Source organism: Xenopus laevis, chromosome 6S (assembly GCF_017654675.1).
Source record: "Xenopus laevis strain J_2021 chromosome 6S, Xenopus_laevis_v10.1, whole genome shotgun sequence".
Lineage (NCBI taxonomy): Eukaryota > Metazoa > Chordata > Amphibia > Anura > Pipidae > Xenopus > Xenopus laevis.
Genome location: NC_054382.1, coordinates 21,255,399 through 21,278,914, shown reverse-complemented (window position 1 = coordinate 21,278,914; position 23,516 = coordinate 21,255,399). Strand labels below are relative to the sequence as shown.

At 36.7% G+C, this 23,516-nt stretch overlaps 2 protein-coding genes across 2 annotated transcripts in view; both read left to right on the top strand.

Moving 5' to 3' along the window:
- The window catches only part of LOC108719870 (macrophage mannose receptor 1), a 61,030-nt gene extending 50,642 nt beyond the window's left edge, over nt 1-10,388 (top strand). The window contains exons 24-30 of the mRNA XM_018269123.2: nt 736-968; nt 1,059-1,224; nt 3,510-3,662; nt 5,134-5,250; nt 7,116-7,283; nt 7,876-7,911; nt 9,475-10,388. Of these exons, the coding sequence (XP_018124612.1) occupies nt 736-968; nt 1,059-1,224; nt 3,510-3,662; nt 5,134-5,250; nt 7,116-7,283; nt 7,876-7,911; nt 9,475-9,716 (1,115 nt within the window). The 3' untranslated portion in view covers nt 9,717-10,388. The remainder of the gene's footprint in view (nt 1-735; nt 969-1,058; nt 1,225-3,509; nt 3,663-5,133; nt 5,251-7,115; nt 7,284-7,875; nt 7,912-9,474) is intronic.
- Nucleotides 10,389-15,020: 4,632 nt separating this feature from the next.
- The window catches only part of slc39a12.S (solute carrier family 39 (zinc transporter), member 12 S homeolog), a 28,178-nt gene continuing 19,682 nt past the window's right edge, over nt 15,021-23,516 (top strand). The window contains exons 1-2 of the mRNA XM_018269121.2: nt 15,021-15,511; nt 20,382-20,666. Coding sequence (XP_018124610.1) covers nt 15,251-15,511; nt 20,382-20,666 — 546 coding nt within the window. The 5' untranslated portion in view covers nt 15,021-15,250. The remainder of the gene's footprint in view (nt 15,512-20,381; nt 20,667-23,516) is intronic.

The following is a 23,516-nucleotide window of genomic DNA, read 5'->3' as shown; positions in this document are numbered from 1 at the left end:
TTTAAAGTTTTTCCCAAAAAAAAACAATTGACTAATGGCTTCTAGGAGGTCCCCCATAGGCTAAAACAGCAATTCGGCAGGTTGTAGATGGCGAATGGTTGAAGTCGAATTTTTAAAGAGACAGTGCATGATCAATTTCAAAATTAGAATTTTCAAAAGTACACAAAAAATACCTCGAAATTCGAATTTTTTTCATTAGAAAAGTCACCTCGACCTTTGATAAATCTGCCCCTTAACATTCATTCTCCACCCTCTTTCAGCCCATTTCATGGATATTTTTTGTGTCTTCTGTTAAAGACCTTAAAATATGTCAGAGTGTTGAGATAACTCAGAAAGGTGACTGTACTACCTTCGTATGACACTTTGCCAAATGTCAATTTGTTCTGCCAAGATCCATTTTACTGGGTACAAGCTATTTTTTACTTCAAATTATATCCATTTGCAGAACAATGTCAATTGTATGTTTGCCTTATGTTCCAGAATTCTATGGACCAATTGGTCATATAAGTGTAATGTAGCCCTATATAAAGGCCCCGTAAGCACAAGTTTTCGAGAGAAGGTACCTCTGATCCTATTTTAGTCAAAAACCTTGTTAGTTAACTTATTGTAAGGCCCCTGTTTGTTATAAATAAATGTAAAGTGCTGGGTAACTTTGTGGCTCCATACCACTGTATAAGTAATTGATGATTCTCTGTACAAAAAAATTACATAGATTTTTTTTTCTTTGATCTACAGACCCAGCTTTGCCCGCTTCTCCAACTATAGCGCCTTCACTAACATTATTCAAGTATGGTAACGAAACCTTTAAAATTATTAATTCCAAAATGTCATGGGACGAAGCACGGCGTAAATGCAAATCAGAAGATGCTGAACTTGTCAGCATTACAGATGAATACACCTATTCCTTCCTGAAGGTTTATACCGCTAAATACCGTGAACCTTTTTGGATTGGCCTTAACAGCAACAAGGTATGTAAACAGATGTTCACCTCCAGAATAATTAACAGGTCACTTTTCTTGCTATAATTGTAATGATAAAGTTACTTGTGCAATCTGCAGACTAATAATCAATACAAATGGATTGATAATTGGAGACTTCGATATACCAAATGGGCTGCAGAAGAACCGAAGAAGACAACTGCTTGTGTATATATGGATATAGATGGGCAGTGGAAGACATCATCATGCAGTGAAAATTATTTCTCTATCTGCAAGCAGAGTGATGGTAAGCTTTGATTTCAGACATTACACACATAGCAGGTTACTAGTTACATGAAGGAATATTGATCTGGAACATATTTTTTTTGTACTTGGATAGGGAACTGATAAATTACAAAGATTGATTGTAAATGGAAAATGTTCTAATTGGACCAGTGTTATAAGTGGAGCACACCAGAGGTCTGTCCTTGGTCCCTTGTTTGTAACTTGTTTATTATTGACCTGGAGGTTGGCATTTAAAGAACTGTCTCTGTTTTTGCTGATCATCCTAAATTGTGCCATTAGTTCCATGCAGGATGCTGCCACTTTGCAGAGCACTTGCAAACTGGCAAATGAGGTTCAATGTTGTTAAGTGCAAGGTGATGTGTTTTGGTAGGAATAACATCATTGTAACTTATACATTTTGTAACAACTTACCCTGGTGGGGGTCGGCGGGGACACCCGCAGCACCACTCCTCTGCTTGTAATGCGCCAGCTCCTTAAGGCGCTCGTGGCGCGCACTTACTTCTTTCTCACACGCATTTGATGCTGACGTCATAACCTCAGCGCGCAATGGCGCCAAATTAAAATTTTTAATGGGGACTTTGTGCTATTTTAATTGCCCGTTATACAGTAGTTTCATCTTGTGAGAGTTCCTGGTGTTATTCCTGAGTAAATCCTGTGTTCTGATACCTGTTTTGACCCTTCCTGCCTGACTTTTCCTGACTTCTGTGATTCCAACTTCTGCCTGGTAACCGACTATTCTGAAATCCGTATTCCGACCCGTGCCTGTCTCGACCATTCTTGATTGATCTCCCGGCTTTGACCCCCGCCTGTCTGACTTCATTTGTATTCTGCCTGCCCCGACCCAGCCTGATTTGACTACACTTTCTGTCTATGCTTTGTACTGTGACCTTCTGCCCAAAAGACTTTGCCTTACCGCCGTGCCCCTTTGCTCGTCCAGAACCCTTTGCTTGGTATCTCTCTTAATAAGACCTGGCGGCATCCAATTAGCCGAGGGCACCTACCGAGGTGAAAGGCGGCTGTTAAAGGCAGAAGCAAGAGCTGAGAACAGGGTGCTTAGCATTGGTTCTGGATTTAGGGGCAGAGTTGTCAAAGGTCAAAGTGAAAATTCTAATTAAAAAAATTCTAATTTTTAGCTAATTTTTGTGTACAGGGAATAGTCCAAATTCAATTAGAAAAAAAATGTGAAAATTTGAATTTATCATGCAGTGTTTCTTTGACTTTGACCATTTGCCATCTAAAATTTGCCCGAATTGCTGTTTTAGCCTATGGGGGACCTCCTAGAACCTACTTGAAGTCAATTGGTGGACTTTGAAAAATCAAAGCTTTTTTTGGGAAACGTACTGTTCGAATTTGCTAATGCTTCTATTTGTACGATTTGAATTCGATCGAAAATGGACCTACTCGTTCGAAAAACTGACCTAAAAAACCTTCAATTTAATTTCGGTTGGTCTTTTTGAATTTGAATTTCTACGTTTTTCAAATTCGAAATTGAACCCTTGATAAATCTGCCCCTAAATGCTAGTGTGTTTGGAGTATCGGGATTTTTGTGGATAACAAGCTGTGTAATTATAGGAAGTGTCATCCAGTGACAACTCAAACAAAAAAACAGTCGCATTTCTAGGTGCTTGGTAAAGTCTCACCTTTAGTATGCAGTGCAGTTTTGCGCTTCAGTCCATCAATAGGATATTCATGAGCTTGAGAGAGTGCAGAGAAATGCAACTAAACTGGTTAGAGACTGTCAAGGTTGGGGTTGTTCACTCATATTTGCAAGGGGACATGAATACTTTTTACAAGTGCATTGGAGGGCATTATAGACATCTGTTATTATCTAATATCTAATTATAGGCAAATCTTTTTTCTTATTAAAAATATTGACACACAAATAGTCACCCATTTAGACTAGAGGATAGTGAGGTTGTGGAATTCCCTGGCAAGGGATTTTGTAATGACAGTTAATGTAAAGAGTGAAGTAAATGATTTCTTGAACAAGCATAATGTCGAAGGATTTTGTGATCTTAATATCTACAGCTAATTAGTATAGATAGTGATATGTATAGTTTTATGTGTGAGTATATAGATAGGTCAGTATAAGTATGTATATATATATATATATGTGCACATGGCGGAGTTGAACTTGATGGACTTTGGTCTTTTTTTCGAATTCTTGATAAATATGCCCCTAATTGTGGAATGTTGACGTTATGGGTAAATGTATTTTGTAAGCTTAGAGAATTTTGATGTTTTAATTACAGTGAAGTTTGATGTCTGTTGGTTAACTATTTGCAGCAATTGCTCCCACTGATCCGCCACAAAAACCTGGAAAGTGTCCTCCAGATTCAGATGACAAGTCATGGATACCCTTCCGCGGTCACTGCTATCTCATGCAAATAGCAAACCTCAAATACTGGTATCAAGCTTCATTGGAATGTCTTCGGCTTGGTAAGTTATACAAATTGGCATTAGAAATGTAGCCTGTTCATGAAAAACTCTTTCCAACTCTTTATATATATGTAATGCTGTGCATGAAATGAAGGAACACGGATGTTAAAGATACAATGCTATTTATTTCATAAGTGGTATGGAAGATGCTTCATTAAGGTATGCTTATGTGTACAATTCATTCATCCACAGAAAACAACCCAGTTAAAAGATGTTGTTGTTTGACTGTTGTATGGAATAAAAAGTCCCATATACCTTGCCTGACTGCACTGTCTGTGCTACATGGATGGTGATAGATTAAACAATGATTATACTGTATGTCCCATCAATGGACAGATTTCATTGTTTCTAAACCAACATTTTTAAACCTGTTCAATCAGTCAACAGGACCAATCATAAAACCTACCATATTTCATACCCCATCACTCTCTCTCATTACACAATTGTACTGGATTGTCCTGAAACTGATTTGATAGTAAAAAAAAATCATACCATGTATGGATAGCTCTAGAATGTCCAAAATTTCACAAATATCTTTGAATACTTGGATACATATGGATTAGCATATAAACGTCCACCTACGGCAGAAGCTCAAGAGGCAGCTGAGACAATTTGGTCAACTAGAGATGAACTGGACACACATATATTTAAAGAGGAACTATTGCCAAAATGAAAATTTAATATAAGCTTCAGCATACTGCAGTAAGAAACTTTCTAAATGTAATCAATTCAAAATTCTGTATTGTTTTTGTAATAATCAAGTTTATCTTCACTATTCCTCTCTCAGCATCTGTTTCTCTTCATTCTGTCTTCATGCAAGCTTATTTTCTAAGAACACAGGCAGATGTTTGTACACAGTCAGTGGTAATGTTGTTTTGAGTCTGGGGCCTGCCGTCCAAAAAACTTTTCTTAAATGAGCTTCCTCAAATCTGAACCCTGAATTCCTGCGATTCGCCACCGGCGAATAAATTTGCGAAACTGCCACAAAAATGTTTTTTTTGGATGCCAGCGCAATTTCAGCAAAAACGAGACGCTGGCTCTGTTTTGTGAATTTTTCGGCAAAGCGAAACGCCCCAAATTCACCCATCACTACAGTGCATAGTTGTTTCTTTATGTTTAAAGGTGTTGTTCACCTTTGAATTATCTTTCAGTATGATGTAGAAGAAAGGGATATCCTGAGACAATTTGCAATTGGTTTCATTTCTTTTATTTAAGTTATTAACCTTTTTATTCAGCAGCTCTCCAGTTTGCTATTGGAAAAACTATAAAAATAAATAAATAACGAAGACCGAAAAGTTGCTTATAATTAGCCATTCTATAACATACTACAAGTAAAATTAAATGTGAACCACCCCTTTAAGAATAAATGTTTCAGTGTTCCCTGAACTTTTCCATAAATTCAAAATAATTAGGCATGTATGGAATACTAATTTCATTATTTATTTAATAAAATATCGTATAATTCACTTAGGTGCTTCTTTAGCATCCTTTGAAGATTCATTGGAAACAAACTTTGTATGGCATCAAATTGAGAGACTGGAGGACAGAGTCAAGTCATTTTGGATTGGAATGTATCAGAATGTGGAAAGTAAGTCATGAGCCTTTCTAAATTCTTGTAGTGTAAGCATCTTTTTACATTGTACATGATTTAGAACCTCACCTAAACACTGTATATGGCTCCTAGAACCAAATGTGCCCCTGACATCAATGAATGAGGCTTAGGGAAGCTGTATACTTTACACTTGCCATTGTCCATGTTCTTACAGGAATGGATGAGACAACATTACACCTTGTACCCTTAGCATGATATCAGAAGCAATCAGTATGTAATTATGTATGGGCCCGATTTACTCATCTGACGCCCCAAGGCCGCCAGGTCCTAGCGCCTGCCCGGTTTAGCGCACCGGCCCATGCGGTTGAAATGCTTGCACGATGCACAATTTAACAAGACTGCAGCTTGCACAAGATTGCATGCAATTTGCTAACCAAGATATAATTAAAGCTTTAATTATTAGCAACAAAATTTAGCGAGTACAGTTACATTGAAATTCCGGGATGAATGATTAATTATGGGAGAAACAAGGTACATTTCGCTGATTCTTTGCACGCTGCAAAGTTATTATATGAGGCCCTTAATGTAATTGTTTTACCATTTCTATGATTTTTAAGTAGCTCATGCAAATACAGGTAAACTGTAACATTTTATGCCCTTGAAGGTTTGCATTTCCTATATTGAAAGATTTCCTATATTGAGAGAAACACTCCTTAAACGTATATAGCAACTTACCCGGGTGCCACACTCAACAGAAATGCTTGTGAAAAATCAAAAATTATTGGAAAAAATCCAACGCTTGAAACACCAACTGTGCTTTTCTTCAAGGAAAACAAACCAGACTGTGACCCACACAAACTGTTATCCAGGGACTCGGGTTTTATGGATAACAGAAACGTAATTTGGATCTTGATGCCTTAAGTCTACTAGAAAATAATGTAAATATTAAATAAACCCAATAGGCTGGTTTTGCTTCCAATAAGGATTAAATATAGATGGGCTAAGAGAAGTCCTAACCAAAAGCTGGATCTGGCTTTGGCCAGAGGTTTTCCCTGCAAGGGGGCTTTAGCCAGAAAAAATACAACCACTGTCTTATTGGTTGCTTTGGGTTACTCAACCTGGGAAAACACTGTGGGGCAGATTCACTGCCCCACAGTGAATCTGGGCGAAGTGAATAACGCTAGCGAAGATTCGCCAGCGTGACGTAATTTCGTTACTTCGCTGATTTACTAACGGGCACAGGCATAACTTCGATAGCGAAGAAGATGGACTCTAGAAGTAATTCGCTCCCTTAAGTTGCGCTCTGGAGAAGGGACATAACTACGCAAATTCACTAAGATGCAGATTTTACTGAACGTTACCTCTTGCGCCAGACTTGCCTTCACCACCTCAGACCAGGCGAAGTGCAATAGAGTAGATAGGACTTCCTTTCAGGGTGATAGGCTACAAAAGATCTTAGATTTTTTTCTGGAGTATCCGCCTTCCCCCCTACATTTCCTAAAATATGGCACATGAACTACATGTATACACTGGGTTCATGTGTAGGGCAATATAACAACTCTATTTTCTTTTATTAAGGTTTCCTGGGCTTGTGTAATGTAATGTATTTGCTGCAACATATACGTCCATTCAACTTTAATTTCCCACCATATGCAAATTAGGCAAAGATAGCGAAACTTCGCTTCGCTTGCTACAATAATGCTAGCGCAACTTCGGCAGCGTTCAGCACCCTGGACGCAACTTCGGATTCCAGTGAATAATTACTCCTGGCGAACTGTTGCGATGTGAGCAAAATGGACGCTATCGCAAATTCGGTGCTTAGTAAATCTGCCCCTATGATTTATCTTACATATGGGGGTAAGTATATTCACAGGTTAAATACATTTGCATATATTTTGCAGATAAGTGGCTCTGGCTGGACAATACTCCAGTTGACTATGTAAACTGGAATGATGGGGAACCTTCCGATCACAATGATGAGCACTGCGTTGAAATGTATTCATCACGTGGAACCTGGAATAATCAACACTGTTCTTCTTATAGAGGGTTTATCTGTAAAATCCAAAAAAGTAAGTAACAACAGCCAATATCTATTCATACACAAATATAAGAACAATCATTTTATATTCTACATTTAAATGCAGTTTTTTTTATTTTTATTTGCTGTATATGCATAATACACCATAGAACTAGATTTATTAATTTGCAAAACCTTTACATTTTAAAGAGAAATTAGCTGAACTGGATAATTTCGATACCTTCGGTTGAGCCAACATTTAACTGAGACACACCACAAACTGTTCTCTTTTGACAGCACGACAATTCCTTGCCTTCCTCATATAGTACCTGTATATGATAAATACTCTCTGGTGCCTGATTTCAGTTTTGACTATAATTATAATTCAGTTATAAATCACATCTTTATTGCAGTTCCACCAAGAACCTGTGTGGATGAATCAAATAATCACACAATTATTAAGTAGATCTCCACTGAAACACATTTTTTCTAATTTATTTTCATTTTGGGTTTAAGAACAATGTCATAAAGATTTGTATTTTAAAGTATTTTTATGGTAGCAATCTGATCTTAACTTGTTATTTGTTTTTTAAAATTAAATTGTTTAGAAATATGAGTATTCATGGATATCTTTTATATTACAGTTCCTGAGCCTACAGAAAAGACCCCAGAAAATCCAGGTACATTATGGTTTGACACTAACATGAACAATATATTGTCGAAGTTAACAGGCACGTTTCAGGGGCTGCTGCCGCCTGAGGCAGCAGCCCCAATGCCGCCCCTCCTCCTGCTCCGCTCTTCTAACTACCAGCGTCGGAGCGGGTGGAGGAGGGGCCGCATCGCTAGTGCAGTGAGCGCTATTGCGCTCGCTGCGCTAGAAGAGCCGAATTTCCATTTTAAAAAACGGAAAATCGGCTCTTAAAGTTACCAGAGGCGGATTTTTGCCGCCCCTGGTAACTGGCCGCTCCGTGCCGCCTGAGGCAAGATTCTCACCTTGCCTCATGGCCGGAGCGGCCCTGGAAGTTAAATCCTTCGAATCGAATATCGAATTTGAAGGATTTAGCTCAAATACGATAAAATCCTTCGAATTGAATGATTCTAACAATTTTAAGTGATCTATCGAAGAATTTTTCTTCGATCAAAAAAAGGTTAAAAAAGTGATGGGGAAGGTCCCCATAGGCTAACATTGTACCTCGGTAGGTTTAACCTGTCGAAGTATGTAGTCAAAGTATTTTTTAAACAGACAGTACTTCGACTATTGAATGGTCGAATAGTCTAATGATTTTTAGTTCGAATCGTTCAAAACAAAGTCCAAGTCGAAGGTCGTAGTAGCCTATTCGATAGTTGAAGTACCCAAAAAAATACTTCGAAATTAGAAGTTTTTTATATCAATCAACTATAGAACAATTTAAACATTAAATAAACCCAATAGGCTGGTTTGGCTTCCAATAAGGATTAATTATATCTTAGTTGGGATCAAGTACAAGGTACTGTTTTATTATTACAGAGAAAAGGAAAATAATTTTTCAGGAGGTTATTTATCAAAATCCGAATTTAACTTATTATTTTCTGAAATCTACTCAGACCAAATACACACTGGTTATTTCCCTTATTTAACAATACATTTTCCCGAAATATTCCAGTTCATGAAAAAACTCCTTCATATTTTTGCACGAAACCTAGCGCAGATCAGGATGTTTTCGGGACTTCTCCCTTTGACTTATATACAACATCGGCAGGTCGGATTTTCGGATTTGGAATATTTCCATCCTCGGGGTATAATAAATCACAACAAAAATTCAAGGATTTTTCACTAGAAATTCAGATTTTCTAGTAAAAAAAAACTCTTGGATTTTTCGAGTTTTTGTCATTCGAACTTTAATAAATAACCTGCTAAAAGTTTGGATTACTTGAATAAAATGGCGTTTATCGAAAGGAAGCCTTCCGCTAATTCAGAGCTTTCTGGATAATGGGTTTTCAGATAGGGGATTCCATATCTATTCTACTTAAGGGAGCTTTTCTAAAATGTCCAAAGTGTTTGGTCTATAATTATTTTGTGTTGAGGCAATGTGAAATCGACATAATAGTAGTTTTAGGTTTGATAGGCATATCATAATAACTACCACCATAATGTTAATTTGTTATTAAAAAAAAATCAGTTTCCAGTGAAATATTTGAAATCTGAATCTGAATTTGAATATCTCTTACAGATATACTTACAAACAATTTGTGTTCTCTTACAGATAAAATTAAAAGGGATGCACCTTCGCATGGAAAGATTGGTGGAATTATCATTTTTCTCCTTCTTGTTGGCGCCGGTACAACCTATTCTGTTTACTATGTATGTAAAAGACAGAAGAACAAGCCACCAGAGGACAATAATTTTGACAATTCATTGTATTTTGATGGGGAACGCGTACCTGCAACACACGACACCAACATTCTTGTGGAAAATATTGAGCAAAATGAAGATGTCATCTCATAGTATTACTAGACAATGCAATCTTTGCTATAAAGGACGGTTTGCTGCAGTTTACAGGATTAACAGAATAAATGAAAATAAGTTCACTATTATAAGGATGAGAGCAAATATGATAACATCAGTGTGGCAAGAATGCAAATATAATTCTCTTCATCGCTTAGATAGTAACTACGGTCAATTATGGAAGAAGAAATACTTTGGAATTCCAAGTTGTGTTTAATGCGTTCATAAGACTTTTTCAAAATACTACTGCAATGAAATCAAATTCATTGTGAATGATGTTATGGTTTGTAAGTAAGGCATTTTAGCCAATCACAGTTATTGTTCCGTCTTTATTTAACATCAGAAAAAGTTTAGACAACCAATGAGATTCTTGAGCATTTGTCAGTTCCTTTAAGAAGAAATATGCCTCACCTCACTATCACTCACCTAAACTGATTTATCAGCCCAGTCAGCTATATCTTTAGACAGAACATAAGAATAACCCAAAGGATTTGGCCAATACCCTTCACTGGCAATCAGTCGACATGCTTATGTTTCTATCATCATAGGTTGCAATTTGTTGTATCTAAAGCAAATTACATTTGTTTTTTTTTATCTTCATGGAAAATTCATCAAAATTCATACATCTTGCTATTATGGTTAAAGGAATAGTGTCATGGAAAAACATGTTTTTTCCAAAACACATCAGTTAATAGTGCTGCTACAGCAGAATTCAGAAATCCATTTTTCAAAAGAGCAAACTGATTTTTTTTATATTCAATTTTGAAATCTGACATGGGTCTAGACATATTGTCAATTTCCCAGCTGCCTCCAGTCATGTGACTTGTGCTCTGATAAACTTCAATCACTGTTTACTGCTGTACTGCAAATTGGAGTGATATCACCCCCTCCCTTCCCCCCCCAGCAGCCTAACAACAGAACAATGGGAAGGTAACGAGACAACACCTCCCTAACACAAGATAACAGCTCCTAAGATCCAAGAACAGCACTTAATAGTAAAAGCCAAGTCCCACTGAGACTGATTCAGTTACATTCAAGTAGGAGAAATAACAGCCTGCCAGAAAGTAATTCCATCCTAAAGTGCAGGCACAAGTCACATGACATGGGGCAGCTTGGAAACTGACAAAATGTCTAGCCCCATGTCAGATTTCAAAATTGAATATAAAAAAATCTGTTTGCTCTTTTGAGAAATTGGTTTCAGTTCAGAATTCTGCTGGAGCAGCACTATTAACTGATGTGTTTTGGAAAAAACATGTGTTTCCATGACAAGTAATAACCCCTGTAACTCATATAAAGCCAATAAACTTGCCATGAGTGATTCTGTTTCTAAACAAACAAAATAAATACAGTAGAACCCCCCCTTTTTTTTTTACTTTTTTCAAGGGACCAGAAAAAACTGTTGAAAAATCCAGGAAAATGTAAAATCAGGGAAATGTATTATGCATAATATATAGGTGGGACCACAAAAACAACAATGTAAAATGAGCGAAAATTTTAAATCAGGGGATGTAAAATTGAGGTCTCACTGTAATTAGATTAAAAGTGTTCCCTCTGTTATTCCTCAGTGACAACAATGCTTTTGAATGAGTATAAGGGAAGATAAAAATGACTCATCCACTTTAAATGACTTTATATGGGTATATAATGATAAATATTCATTGTTCATCTTCAATGTTCCCACTAAGGCATGAGCTCATGTGCATGCAAGTCCTACCACCATTAGGAGTGCTCATAAAATGTAGTGTGTCCAGCCTTCATTTAGTTGATGTTCAGTTATATAAACCATATACAACACTGGTTATCAAATATATGTGCTGAAGAAATGTCTTGAGCCTTTTCCTCCAACAAATAAAGGGAATCCAACCCTTGGGAACTGGCTTGGAAACCAACGCTTTAGCCTGTATATATTACCCTTTCAGGTTTCTTGCCATTGAAGCCACTCTGGCCTCACATTTTGTTATCATATATCATACATCTTAAGAGCTAAATCCATTGTCAGATTATTGTTACATGAAATATGCTTTCTTTTATAATGCTGTCGGTGGCTTCTAGTTGATGTTCACTCTGCTGTCCCAGAAATCAGCCAGTTAAACAGAGAGAGATTTTTTTAATGTTCTCTCTGATTAGTTTTATCATGATTATCTCTTATCGATGACGGGTTGAATAAAATGTTTTGTGTCCTTATACATATATGTGTTTCTTCATTTGCTATCATCAGCCAACAGGTATAATGCCGGGCCGGTGCAGTTTTCTGCTGATAGGAGCACCGGCCAGGGGGTTTCAGGTAAGTCAATACAATCACTTGGGGTGCCTAACATTTGGCACCCCCATGTGCAGGATGCCTTTCCTTCTCCTTTAATGATCTTTTCAAACTTTTGTATAATACCTTGTACATAGTTCTTATATATTGGAAGATGACATCATGCCAAGTAATAATGATTAATACATTGCTTCTATGTTCTTCATATGTGCATGTGTAACCTAAAATCAGAGAACTGCTGGATTATTAATAATATATTGCAGAGCATTGCCCTTTCCTTGTTCAGACTGCAACACAAATTCCCCAGCAGGAGCCCACATTATACAATGCCATAATCTCAGGGTGGACACCAGGGACATCTGCTGGTGTCTGAGCAAAATGGAACAGTCTGTAGCTAGCATTAAATCCAGTATCAACCTGTTCAGTAGACCACTGGCATTCATATTTAGGATGCCTTGTGCTGGTACGTTATGAAATGTGGGGTATATAATGGGGTAAAATGCAAGCTTTGTGACTATTTTCAGAAATTTTATAAAAGGCGCTATGTTTAGCATTGCTTTGCAGTTTGCAGAAGATAGATGTATTTACCCGTTTTAGATTTATCAGAATATGTACTTTTGGAAAATATATGGTTTTCTAGGGTCTCCATACAGTTAGGGGTTCTTATGGTGCATAATACACGTGTAGCAGTCATATGTGAAAATTCATATGCTCTATTTGGATTTGGGGGTCTCTGTATGCAACATAGTTTGGTAAATCTATGCATATTGGGCATCAAACTGTTTAGTAGACCCCTGGCATTCATATTTAGGATGCTTTATGCTGATAGACTACGAAATGTGGGGTATACAATGGGGTAAAATGCAAGCTTTGTGACGATTTTCAGAAATTCCATAAAAAAACGTTATGTTTAGCATAGCTTTGCAGTTTTGGTAGTTTGCAGTAAAAAAGACGTATTTACCCATTATAGATTCGACAGAATGTGTACTTTTTTAAAAATATATGGTTTACTAGTGTCTCCATACTGTTAGGGGGTCTCGTGGCACATAATACACATACCGGGTGCTTATATTGTATTAACGAGTGTCATACGTGAGAATTCATATGCACTATTTAGATTTGGGGGTCTCTGTATGCCACATAGTTTGGTAAATCTATGCATCTACTGTTTAGTAGACCCCCGGCATTCATATTTAGGATGCTTTATGCTAATAATGATACATGGACGATACGATGTAGAAGCTTTGAGGCTATTTTCAGTTATTTTACCAAAACCGCCAATTTTGGTAAAGCTTTGCAACTCAGTAGTTTGGAGAAGAAAGGCATAGGTACCCATTTTAGATTCGGTAGAATGGGTACTTTCCAAAAATATATGGTTTTGGGGGGTCAACATATATTTCTGTGTTTTTACCCCACAAAAAAATGCAGTCAGTGTGTTAATTTTTCATTAGCTGGTTACCCACAGGACTATTTGTAAGCACTAAATTCATTTAGGGGCCTCTAAATGCCAAATTGTTTGGAGGACCCCATGCAATCATATTTAGGATGCTTTTTCTTGGTACGTAATGATAAATGGGCGATATGATGCTGGAAAAGAAGCTTTGAGGCAATTTTCGGATATTTTACCAAAACTGACAATTTTGGGAAAGCCTTGCAACTCAGTAGTTTGGAGCAAAAAGTCATGGGTACCCATTTTAGATTCAGTAGAATGTGTACTTTCCAAAAATATATGGTTTTGGGGGGGTAGACATATATTTCTGCATTTTTACCCCACAATAAATGCAGTAAATGTTTAGATTTTTCAGTAGCTGAAAAAGTCCTGGACATTTGTATGCGCTAACTTCATATTGGGGTCTCTAAATGCCAGATACTCTGGTAAACCTTTGCGCAATGTTCATCAAACGGTTCAGTGGACCCCTAGAAATCATATTCAGGGTGCTTTTTCTTGGCACCTAATACAGTGTGTGATATGCGGAGCAGCAAAATAAAACCTTTCAAGTGATTTTTCAGAATTTTTATAAAAACTGCTACGTTCAGACAAGCTTTGATGTTTGGTAGTTAGGAGTAGAGAGACATAGTTACCCATTTTGGAATCAGCAGAATGTGTACTTTTCAAAAATATATGGTTTTCTGGGGTAAACCTACTGTTTCAGAATATTTTGGCCTTGGAATTTGAAAGTATGCCATTTTCTGCCTTAGTGCTTTCAAAATTTGGTAATATACTGTCAGTAGTTTTTGCTGTACAGAAGTCCTGAATATCCCTACAAATATACATATATGGTATTTGCACATTCGAGAGACAGGTGGCTTTCCAAAGCAGTTGGATTTTCATGCGTAAAATTAAATATTTTTCTGATATTTATTCATATATTGTGAAAAATAGGATTTTTTCATGTTTTTGGTATTTAGTGCAATAAATCTTTTTGCAGAGGTGGAAATACATGAAAACTCAGGCAGATTTAGAAAGCTCAGTTTCTTCTGAAAACACCAATGTATAGTTTTCCTAGGCAAACTATAGTTTTCCCCTCAGAAAATGCCCCTAAATTGAGAGAGTCAAAATTTAAAATTCTGCTGGCACTTAAAGTGTTAAAATGATTTTTGCATTGCCTTGTTTTTTATTTTTATTCAAAATAGTATTTGGATTTTCCGTAATAAGATTCAAGAATTCATACATTTTCTAGGAAGTTGTGAAACCAGAAAACAGTGTATTGTTTATAAAAAGATTCATTATTGACTAATTCCTTTATCCTCTCAATGTGACTATAGAAAAAAATCACAGACAAGTGAAACTATAATGTGGTTTTAAGATCGAAAATTTAAATATATTTACAGTACAACCCCCAGTTTACATTTTTTAGATGACCAGAAAAAAATAGTGTAAAGTCCAGGCAAATGTAAAAACAGGGACAATGTAAAATGAGGGAAAACTTAAAATTGGTGGATGTAAAATTAAGGTTTGACAGTGTTTTTGTTTATATATAAACCAGTGGAACATTGTTCTGCAGTTCCTGGTCATCGTTGAGTCCTGCTGTTTTAAGCAGCAAACTCCTCACAGACCCCTGTTGTTCAGAAGCAGCTTGTCACTGCAAATCAGCTTAGTGAACCAATTAATAAATTCCTTCAAAACACGTTGAGCTCATTCTACTAAAGGAAGCCTTTTTTTTATTTTGTTTTCGTCTTTAAATTCCCCCTCATTGGTAATCCTGAAGGTGTGATCACACTCTATAACTAGTTTGTGGTTGTGTTTATTTTGTTCCACGGAAACAAAGTTAGAATGTTGAAGTGGAAGAAGAGCCTTTTTTGGAGAACTGCAGTTTTCTTCACATTTGGTGCACTCTTTGTGTGTGCTAAATCCCGCCATGAGGACAGCAAGCAGCCATCCAGCCAACAAGGACTCCTGCAAACTCTGTATTCTATAAAGTCTGGAAAAGAGACGTTCCTGCCCAAGAACAACTCAATGGATATTTTATCATTATTGCTGGAAAAAGTCAAATGTCCTAGTGACATACATGGAAAACAAAAAACCTGCATTCAGGTCAGTAAATATCCAGGGCTTCAAACATTACATGTAAACTTTGTTGTATATAGAGAGAAATATTATCACACAGACAATATATTCGATGTTGTTTTTTGTATTCCAACATTTTTTATTGGGTTTTCATAAACAAAACAAATGAAGTATTTCAAGATAAACATAGAAGAAGAATATACATTGCTGCATGCCATATCAAGGAATTGAACAAACAAGTACATCTACTTAAAATCAAAGATTTCAAAGGAAAATAGATAACACAGCATTTAAAATAAAAGGAAAAGCAATAATTAAAACCAAAATAAACCAAAACCTCTCTCAGCGGTTTTACAGATTTAAATGAAGAGAACTATTAACTAATACAGCAGTATCAAATAGCAAAAAAAATACCCTTGTACTAATGGAGACATTTTACATGTAAAACTATTAGATTTGTAATATCCCTAAGATTTCAATTTCGTGACAAGGATCAATTTGTTTGAAGAAAAGAGACCAATTATCTAAAAAAAAACCTGTGCTTTAAATGAGTGTTAATTATATTTGCCCATAACGCTTCTTGCCAACTTAATTGATTCATCTGTGATTAAGCATCCTTCATGGAGGGTTTTTTTCTACTACACTTACATCTGTGTATGTTATTTGCATAAATGTAATCATAAGAATGTAGGTTCCACTATGCAGGAATGTTATTGGATTAGAACAAAAAGTTAGATACAGCCTAATATATAAACTACAGGCATAGGGTGCAGCTCCTGACACATAGTGGGGCTGATTTAAAAACATAGATGCTACTTTTCACAAGTGCAGTTGCCAATAAAAATCAAAAAGAACTTCATTTTAAACAGTCTACCTATGAATTAGGGTCTCATGGCTCCCCTATACCTCCTGGGCCCCCCTGCAGTCACATGGTCTATTTCCTCTGTAGTTACACCCCTACAATATACTTTAAATTGAAAAATGAAAACAGAGACCTGATCAGTTGCTATTATCAACTGCACTTGTGCAATTCAGCACTTGTTTGTACATCAGCCCAATTATTTATAGCAGGGGCGTAATTATAGAGGAAGCAGACCCTGTGGCTGCAGGGGGGCCCAGGAGGTATATGGGCCCCATGAGTCCACAATTCATATAGACTTTGAATAAATACTGTTGAAACAAGTCAACTTCTAGACATTTTTGGGGCCTGAAAAATAATTTGCCGTGGAGTCCAGTAATATCAAGTTACACCCCTGATTTATAGTGTGTTAGTCTGCAGTGAAATCTTCATATTGTTTAACTGCTTTTAAAGTTTCAGAAATATCCAGCAGAGTCAATTCTGTTTATTAGTGATGACAAAGTTGCCCAGCAGTCCTAGAAACTGCATTGTTTAGTGCTTACAGAAAATGAACTTACTTTGGAAGATATACTTGACATACAAGTAAATCTGTCAAGTATATCTTCCAACAGCATACAGCTTATCAGTGGGGTTTGTGTAGTCTGCCTTAACCTTAAACTTGGTTTGTCATTATTCTTTAATCCCCAGCATGAGATTTGTTAGAAATTTCAGTGAAATCCAGTGATGCAAAAGTAAATCACCTTAGAACACGTGATTAATATTTACCAATAGAAAACGCAGAGATCTCAGAGCTCATTGATCTGTTTGCCATTTCATTTCGGACAAGGGTGCTGCTACCATATGAAAATCTTGTGTTATGTTAAAAAGGCAAAAGGCTGGTCTTGGTAACTTTAAGAGCTGAAATCACAGTTATTAAACCAGAAATTTGGCTTATGTGTGTGTATGTGTGTGAGGGGTCCACCTTGGGGTGGCAGGGGCCCAGAATCACCCTTGATTGTATACAGTTAAAGCTTTAACTCTTCTGTCTACAGATATGAATAAAGGCAAGCATTTGTTTGCATCATCAACAGGACACAATGAAACTACCCAGAGGCAATGTAAGCTGGAGTTTCTCAAACACTCCTCTTCCTCTATGAGCACCTTTAGCCTTACTGTAGAAGGTGAAATATGTGTGGCAGGCAGTATGAATAAAAATGCTTATTCTGAGCAGCACCCCAACCTCTATAATAAATGTGTTGAGTTTATTTGCTAATAGATAACTGGATATTTCTATAAAGACAGAAAGAAAAAGCATCCAACACAATATTTTTCATTGAATCTTACATTTTTCATGTAAGAAGAAACTAATCTTGTTAATTTTACACTTGCTTTAATGTATCAAGGAAACAAGATTAAATATAACAACTATAGATTTGTTTAATGAACACAGTATGAGAGAATAGATACCCTTTTATTGGGAACTTATGTTTGAGATGCTTATTGTCCCATTTACCATAACACCATATGTTACATTGCCCGATGCCAGATGCCTAAAACCTAATCCTAACCTATCTTAAACGCTCATTGATTAAGAGGCATTATTTGGTAAACCTTCCAGACTGTTCTTGGTTAGAGCCCTGATTTGTGATATTTTGTTAATATTTTAATTTGTTTATTGTTATCATGCTTATTATTAAAGGAACACTAATGTAAAAATGAATATCCGCTGAATGGTTCCTCCTTGTATTTTTATTACTGTTCCATACAGGTATATACACAGTAAGCATATTACTAAAAGTTATGCAAGAGTCAGAAATACTTTGGAAATACTGTATAAGAACCATGAAGTTCTCCTCTAAGATTGACCTAGACCAATAGTAAAAACATGGCTCACCGACAGCATGGACCAAAGAAAGAGATGGTATGGCAGAAGGGAAAAAAAGTTCTGCAGTGACCAGAGAGGGAGGCGAAATATTAATGCAAATTGTGATGCAAACATTGATGGGGAGTCATGGTGGAGATGACGAGGAAATGGGGGAAATTGTCATTATAAGCATGCCTATACATGTACTCATAGCATGAACTTGTAATAAATTGAGTTTGCCCCAGAGATCATACATGGTCCTATAGAAGGCACTTTGCATAGCATGTAAATGATCACCCATGCAGAATACATTTTTTCATTCCTTCATTTCTTGACTAATACAAGTTCTCTTATACAGTATCCGTTTAAAGTATACTGACACTAAAAAAGTTCTTTACAAAATATTAATCTACATTGAAAGTTACCTATGTCACCTTGATCGTTTTTGCTGATAGTTCGAACGATCGAAGGAAAAATTGTTAGATCGAACGATTAAATCCTTTGAATCAAACGATTTGTCGAATGGTCAAATAGTCAAACGATTTTTAGTTCGAAGTCGTAGTCGAAGGTCGAAGTAGCCAATTCGATGGTCGAAGTAGCCAAAAAAAACGTTCAAAATTCGAAGTATTTTTTCTTCAGTTCATTCACTCTGTTAGGGACGTAATTAGTCCTTGAGAGCATCTATCCCCGTCCTAATTAGTTTGTGCAAAGGTCTAGACCGGAAGAATGACACTGACACAGACTGTTCAGTATACAAAATGCTTCTTCTGCTTTATTCTAAGGCACAGAGAATTATATGGGTTAAGTGGGGTGTAGGCTGGCAGCTCCGGATATCAGATTTTTAGCAGCATAACCAATAGTCATAACAGAAATCATAATATGTCCTTATTCGGAATGCTTCTGCAGTCATCTTCAGGAAACAGGTGCAGAGTGGCTTGCCCACAAACCATTGTGACGCCTTCTTAGCATGAGCCTGTTTCTTTGAAGAGGTTCCTCTTTGTTGCTTCCTAGCTTATAGCGATATATGATATATGTTTTGCAAATAGCTGGGCAAGGAAATAAATGAAAATGCACAGCATAACAGTAAAATAGACTTTTTACCTGAGAGACAATAAAGTAACACTGTTACCTGTCCTCCACAACTCGAGCTAAGTAAATGTGCCCCCTAGAGTTTGCTAAGGGACTCCTGCTGCACAAATATGGCAGCCCCCTCAGAGGAACATGGGGGTAAGAAAGGTAATGTAAAAGCATCAGGCAAATACTTTTATGGCAAAATTATAAATAGCATTCAAAGATAATGTTATGGTGGATATAAAAAAGGTTATTTTCTGGTGTCAGTGTCTCTTTAATACTATTACAGGTATAGGTTATCCAGAATGCACGGGACCTGGGGTTTTCTAGATTGTTCCATAATTTAGATCTCCAAATATTAGGTCTAGTAAAATAGTTTTAATATAAAATAAACCCAATGGCGTTGTTTTGCCTCCAATAAGGATCAATTATATATTAGTTGGAATAAGTACAAGGTAGTGTTCAGGGCCGGATTTACATAGTGGGCGCCCCTAGGCCCACTGCCGTTCGTCGCCCCTGTACCCCCCCCTTTATTCATGCAAATTTTCATCATCTGGAACAGAGCAATGGGAAATTTAAGAAATGAGTGTATCTCGAGCGCATCCCTAGTGTTTTTGAACCAATGTGGGTGTGGTTGGGCAGCATGCCGCCCCCTAAATTCCTGCCACCCTAGGCCCGGGCCTAGATGGCCTTTCCACAAATCCGGGCCTGGTAGTGTTTTATTATTTCAGAGAAAAAGGAAATCATTTTTTAAAAATTTAAATGATTTACTTAAAATGGATTCTATGGGAGATGACCTTTCTAGATAACGCATTTTCTTATAATGGATCCCATACCTGAAATGTATGAAACAGTATGAAGCTGAAAGAAATGAATGTCCTGATTCTGTACAGATATAAAGAATTGTCTTTTTTGTGTGTTGTAGCCATTTGCCCTACATAGATATTTGGAAACGTTTTGATTTTTAATTTTTATTATGTAATATTTCCAATATTTTTTTTAAAAAAATCAACTGTTGTACTATTGTAAGCATGATTTATTCATCTAAATAGAAATGAAAACTATATGCTCCTTAAATGTATTGTTATTTGGATGGATGCACTTGTAACTTTCTTTGTTTCTAGTGTCTTCAACCTGAGGCCCTACTCTTCATGGCGGGAAGAAATAAAAGCAGTGACGTAGACGATGATGCAATACAGAAGATATCAGTCGTGCTTCTGTTTTATATAATGAACCAAAAGGTCTTCTGTACCTCAATGAATAATCTCACCACAACAGACTATAAATTCTATCGCAACAGTCTTCTGAAATTACGAAAGGATGAAGACTGCCACTATCTTTCCCTAAATGAAATAGATGACATTCTCTCTGCTTTAAAGCAATATTTCCAGCTACTTGAGGAAATACAGGTAAGGTTTTCCTTAATCATTATACTGAAGTGATAATTGAATTGCAGTGAGGCCGACACAAGAAGTTTAGCTTGAGTGTTTTCTATCCTTAAAGGGATACTGTCATCAGAAAACATGTTTTTTTCAAAACGCATCAGTTAATAGTGCTACTCCAGCAGAATTCTGCACTGAAATCCATTTCTCAAAAGAGCAAACAGATTTTTTTATATTCAATTTTGAAATCTGACATGGGGCTAGACATTTTGTCAATTTCCCAGCTGCCCCTGGTCACGTGACTTGTGCCTGCACTTTAGGAGAGAAATGCTTTCTGGCAGGCTGCTGTTTTTCCTTCTCAATGTAACTGAATGTGTCTCAGTGGGACATGGGTTTTTACTATTGAGTGTTGTTCTTAGATCTACCAGGCAGCTGTTATCTTGTGTTAGGGAGCTGCTATCTGGTTACCTTCCCATTGTTCTTTGCAGTACAGCAGTAAAGAGTGATTGAAGTTTATCAGAGCACAAGTCACATGACTTTGGGCAGCTGGGAAATTGACAATATGTCTAGCCCCATGTCAGATTTCAAAATTTAATATAAAAAAATCTGTTTGCTCTTTTGAGAAATGGATTTTAGTGCAGAATTCTGCTGGAGCAGCACTATTACCTGATTCATTTTGGAAATTTTTTTTTTCCCCATGACAGTATCCCTTTAAACTGTGGTCCTTTAAAGGAGTTGTATATAAATATGAAATTATACCAAATGAAAACAAATATAATTCTCAGCAACTTTCCAATATAACTTCATTACACATTTTCAATTATTTCGTAATACAGGGAGGTTATTTATAAAGTTCGCACAGCGCATATTTATTTGCAAATGGTTGTATTGCCCATGTTTTTTCCTGAACGCTTATATATTGCACTGCTCTTCCCGTGTTTTCAGTTTTTGCAAATTCACAAATGGTTTACAAATGAGACGAGTGTTTGCGTGAGTGCGAGGTTGTTGTGCATGAAAATAGCGTTGACAGTAACTTAAATTTGCAATTTGCAAAACTCTTTTGCGAATATTTTCTCCGCCACCAAAGTTGGCGTAATTAAAACGCAGAGTGTGCACATAATATTCGCAATTTGCGCTTCAAGCCATATTTAAAAAGCTCTTATAGACATTTGCAGTGTGTGAAAAAAATGTTCTGTTCTGTTTGCACACCAATCTGCCCTTTGCAAAGTTTATAAATGAGCCCCAGGGTGTCCTCGAGTTACATACAACTCATACTTCCATACAGAGGCTATTGCAGTACTGTGGTTTGCTTGGCCTTTATTAGCATTTAGCTTTAATAAACCACCTGCCATAATCCCCTCTAGCGTGTGTTGTCTATTGCAGAGCACAAAAAGCTAAAAATAAATATGCACAGAAAGGTAAAAAATAAATACTATGTTAAGACAAACATCTGTCTTGTTGCATTTAATAAGTAAATGTATATGTTTCAACTTACATACAATTTTAACTCAAGAACAAACCTACAGACCCTATCTCATACATAACCCGGGGATTGCCTGTAATATGTTCATGTATTAGTTATTGAAAGCAGAATTCCCACAAAGCCTTGCATGTTCTGTGATTGACAGACTGTAAACAAAAGTGTATGAGTATGGGTCATGCAACCCTATGTAAGTAATTTCAGCACATTTTTGCCTAGAGTTGAGTTTGTTTATGCTGTGGTTGAACAACAATCCACAACAAAGAAAACATTTGGAGTCCCATGAAATCATAGCCAGCTCACCACAAGTTGTGCAGTCCTAATTTGAAATATCTTCATTCTGCCCCCACCAGTCACCCCTGCAATTTCCCCACAAACTTCTAACTCGATCCCTGCAAAACTCCTTATTCTCCTGACACATTTGGTAGACAAATAACCCTGCCCACTTCTTCTACATGTGTTTAATCTTTTTAACCCCTCGTCTTACCTGTCATAATACTTTCATGCCACCAGCAACTAAAAGTTCAGTGCTCCTCATCCTCATTTCTTCAGCCAAATCAAAGTAAGATTCATTTGCTGTTTTCTTTCCTTGGCTGAAAAACTCCCTCCTCCTCCCAGACTTTGTAAGAATGGCAGGAATGTGGCGCTGTGCATAAATTAGATTATTTGGCTTACCTACAGATTCTTAGTCTTGCTTTTTGCACAGAATTGATTTTAAACTCTGCTTCACAACCACATGCCTTTGCAATAAGCTAATTTCTCCTAAAATAGGTTGATAACTTTTTAGAGGAAATATACAGCTACAGTAAAAGTACAGTATATCAACCCTGAAACCAAGGGGCTTTTTTTTTACTCATTTACTTTGAAGCTTTAGTGGTTTTCACAATTGTTTTCACTTGTAATTGCATGAAAATTCTTACAAAAACAAGTATGTCAAAGTTTTTGTATTCATATTTTTTCTAAGTTTTTATTTCTTTGTGCTTTTGAAATTTTTTTTTTTTTTAATTAATAAAGCAACATTAATGCTTTTTTTGGGTTCCTCAAGACTTCGTCCTGGGCCCCTTATTATATCTCTCTATACTTCCTCCCTCAGTAAACTAAACAACTCGTATGGTTTCCACTACCACCTCTTTGATGATGATACTCAGATCTATCGCTCCTCTCCTGTTCTCAAACCAGAGCTCTTAACTCAGGTCTCTATCTGCCTGTCTACTATCTCTACTTGGATGTCACAAGGCTACCTTAAATTAAATCTCTCTAAAACTGAAATAGTTCTCTTTTTCCCAATTAACATCCGTGCATCTCAGAAGAATCTATCATAGTCAATAATTCCACTATCACCCCGTCTCTCTTGGCCCGGTGCCTTGGGGTAAACCTATATTCTACCCTGTCCTCAT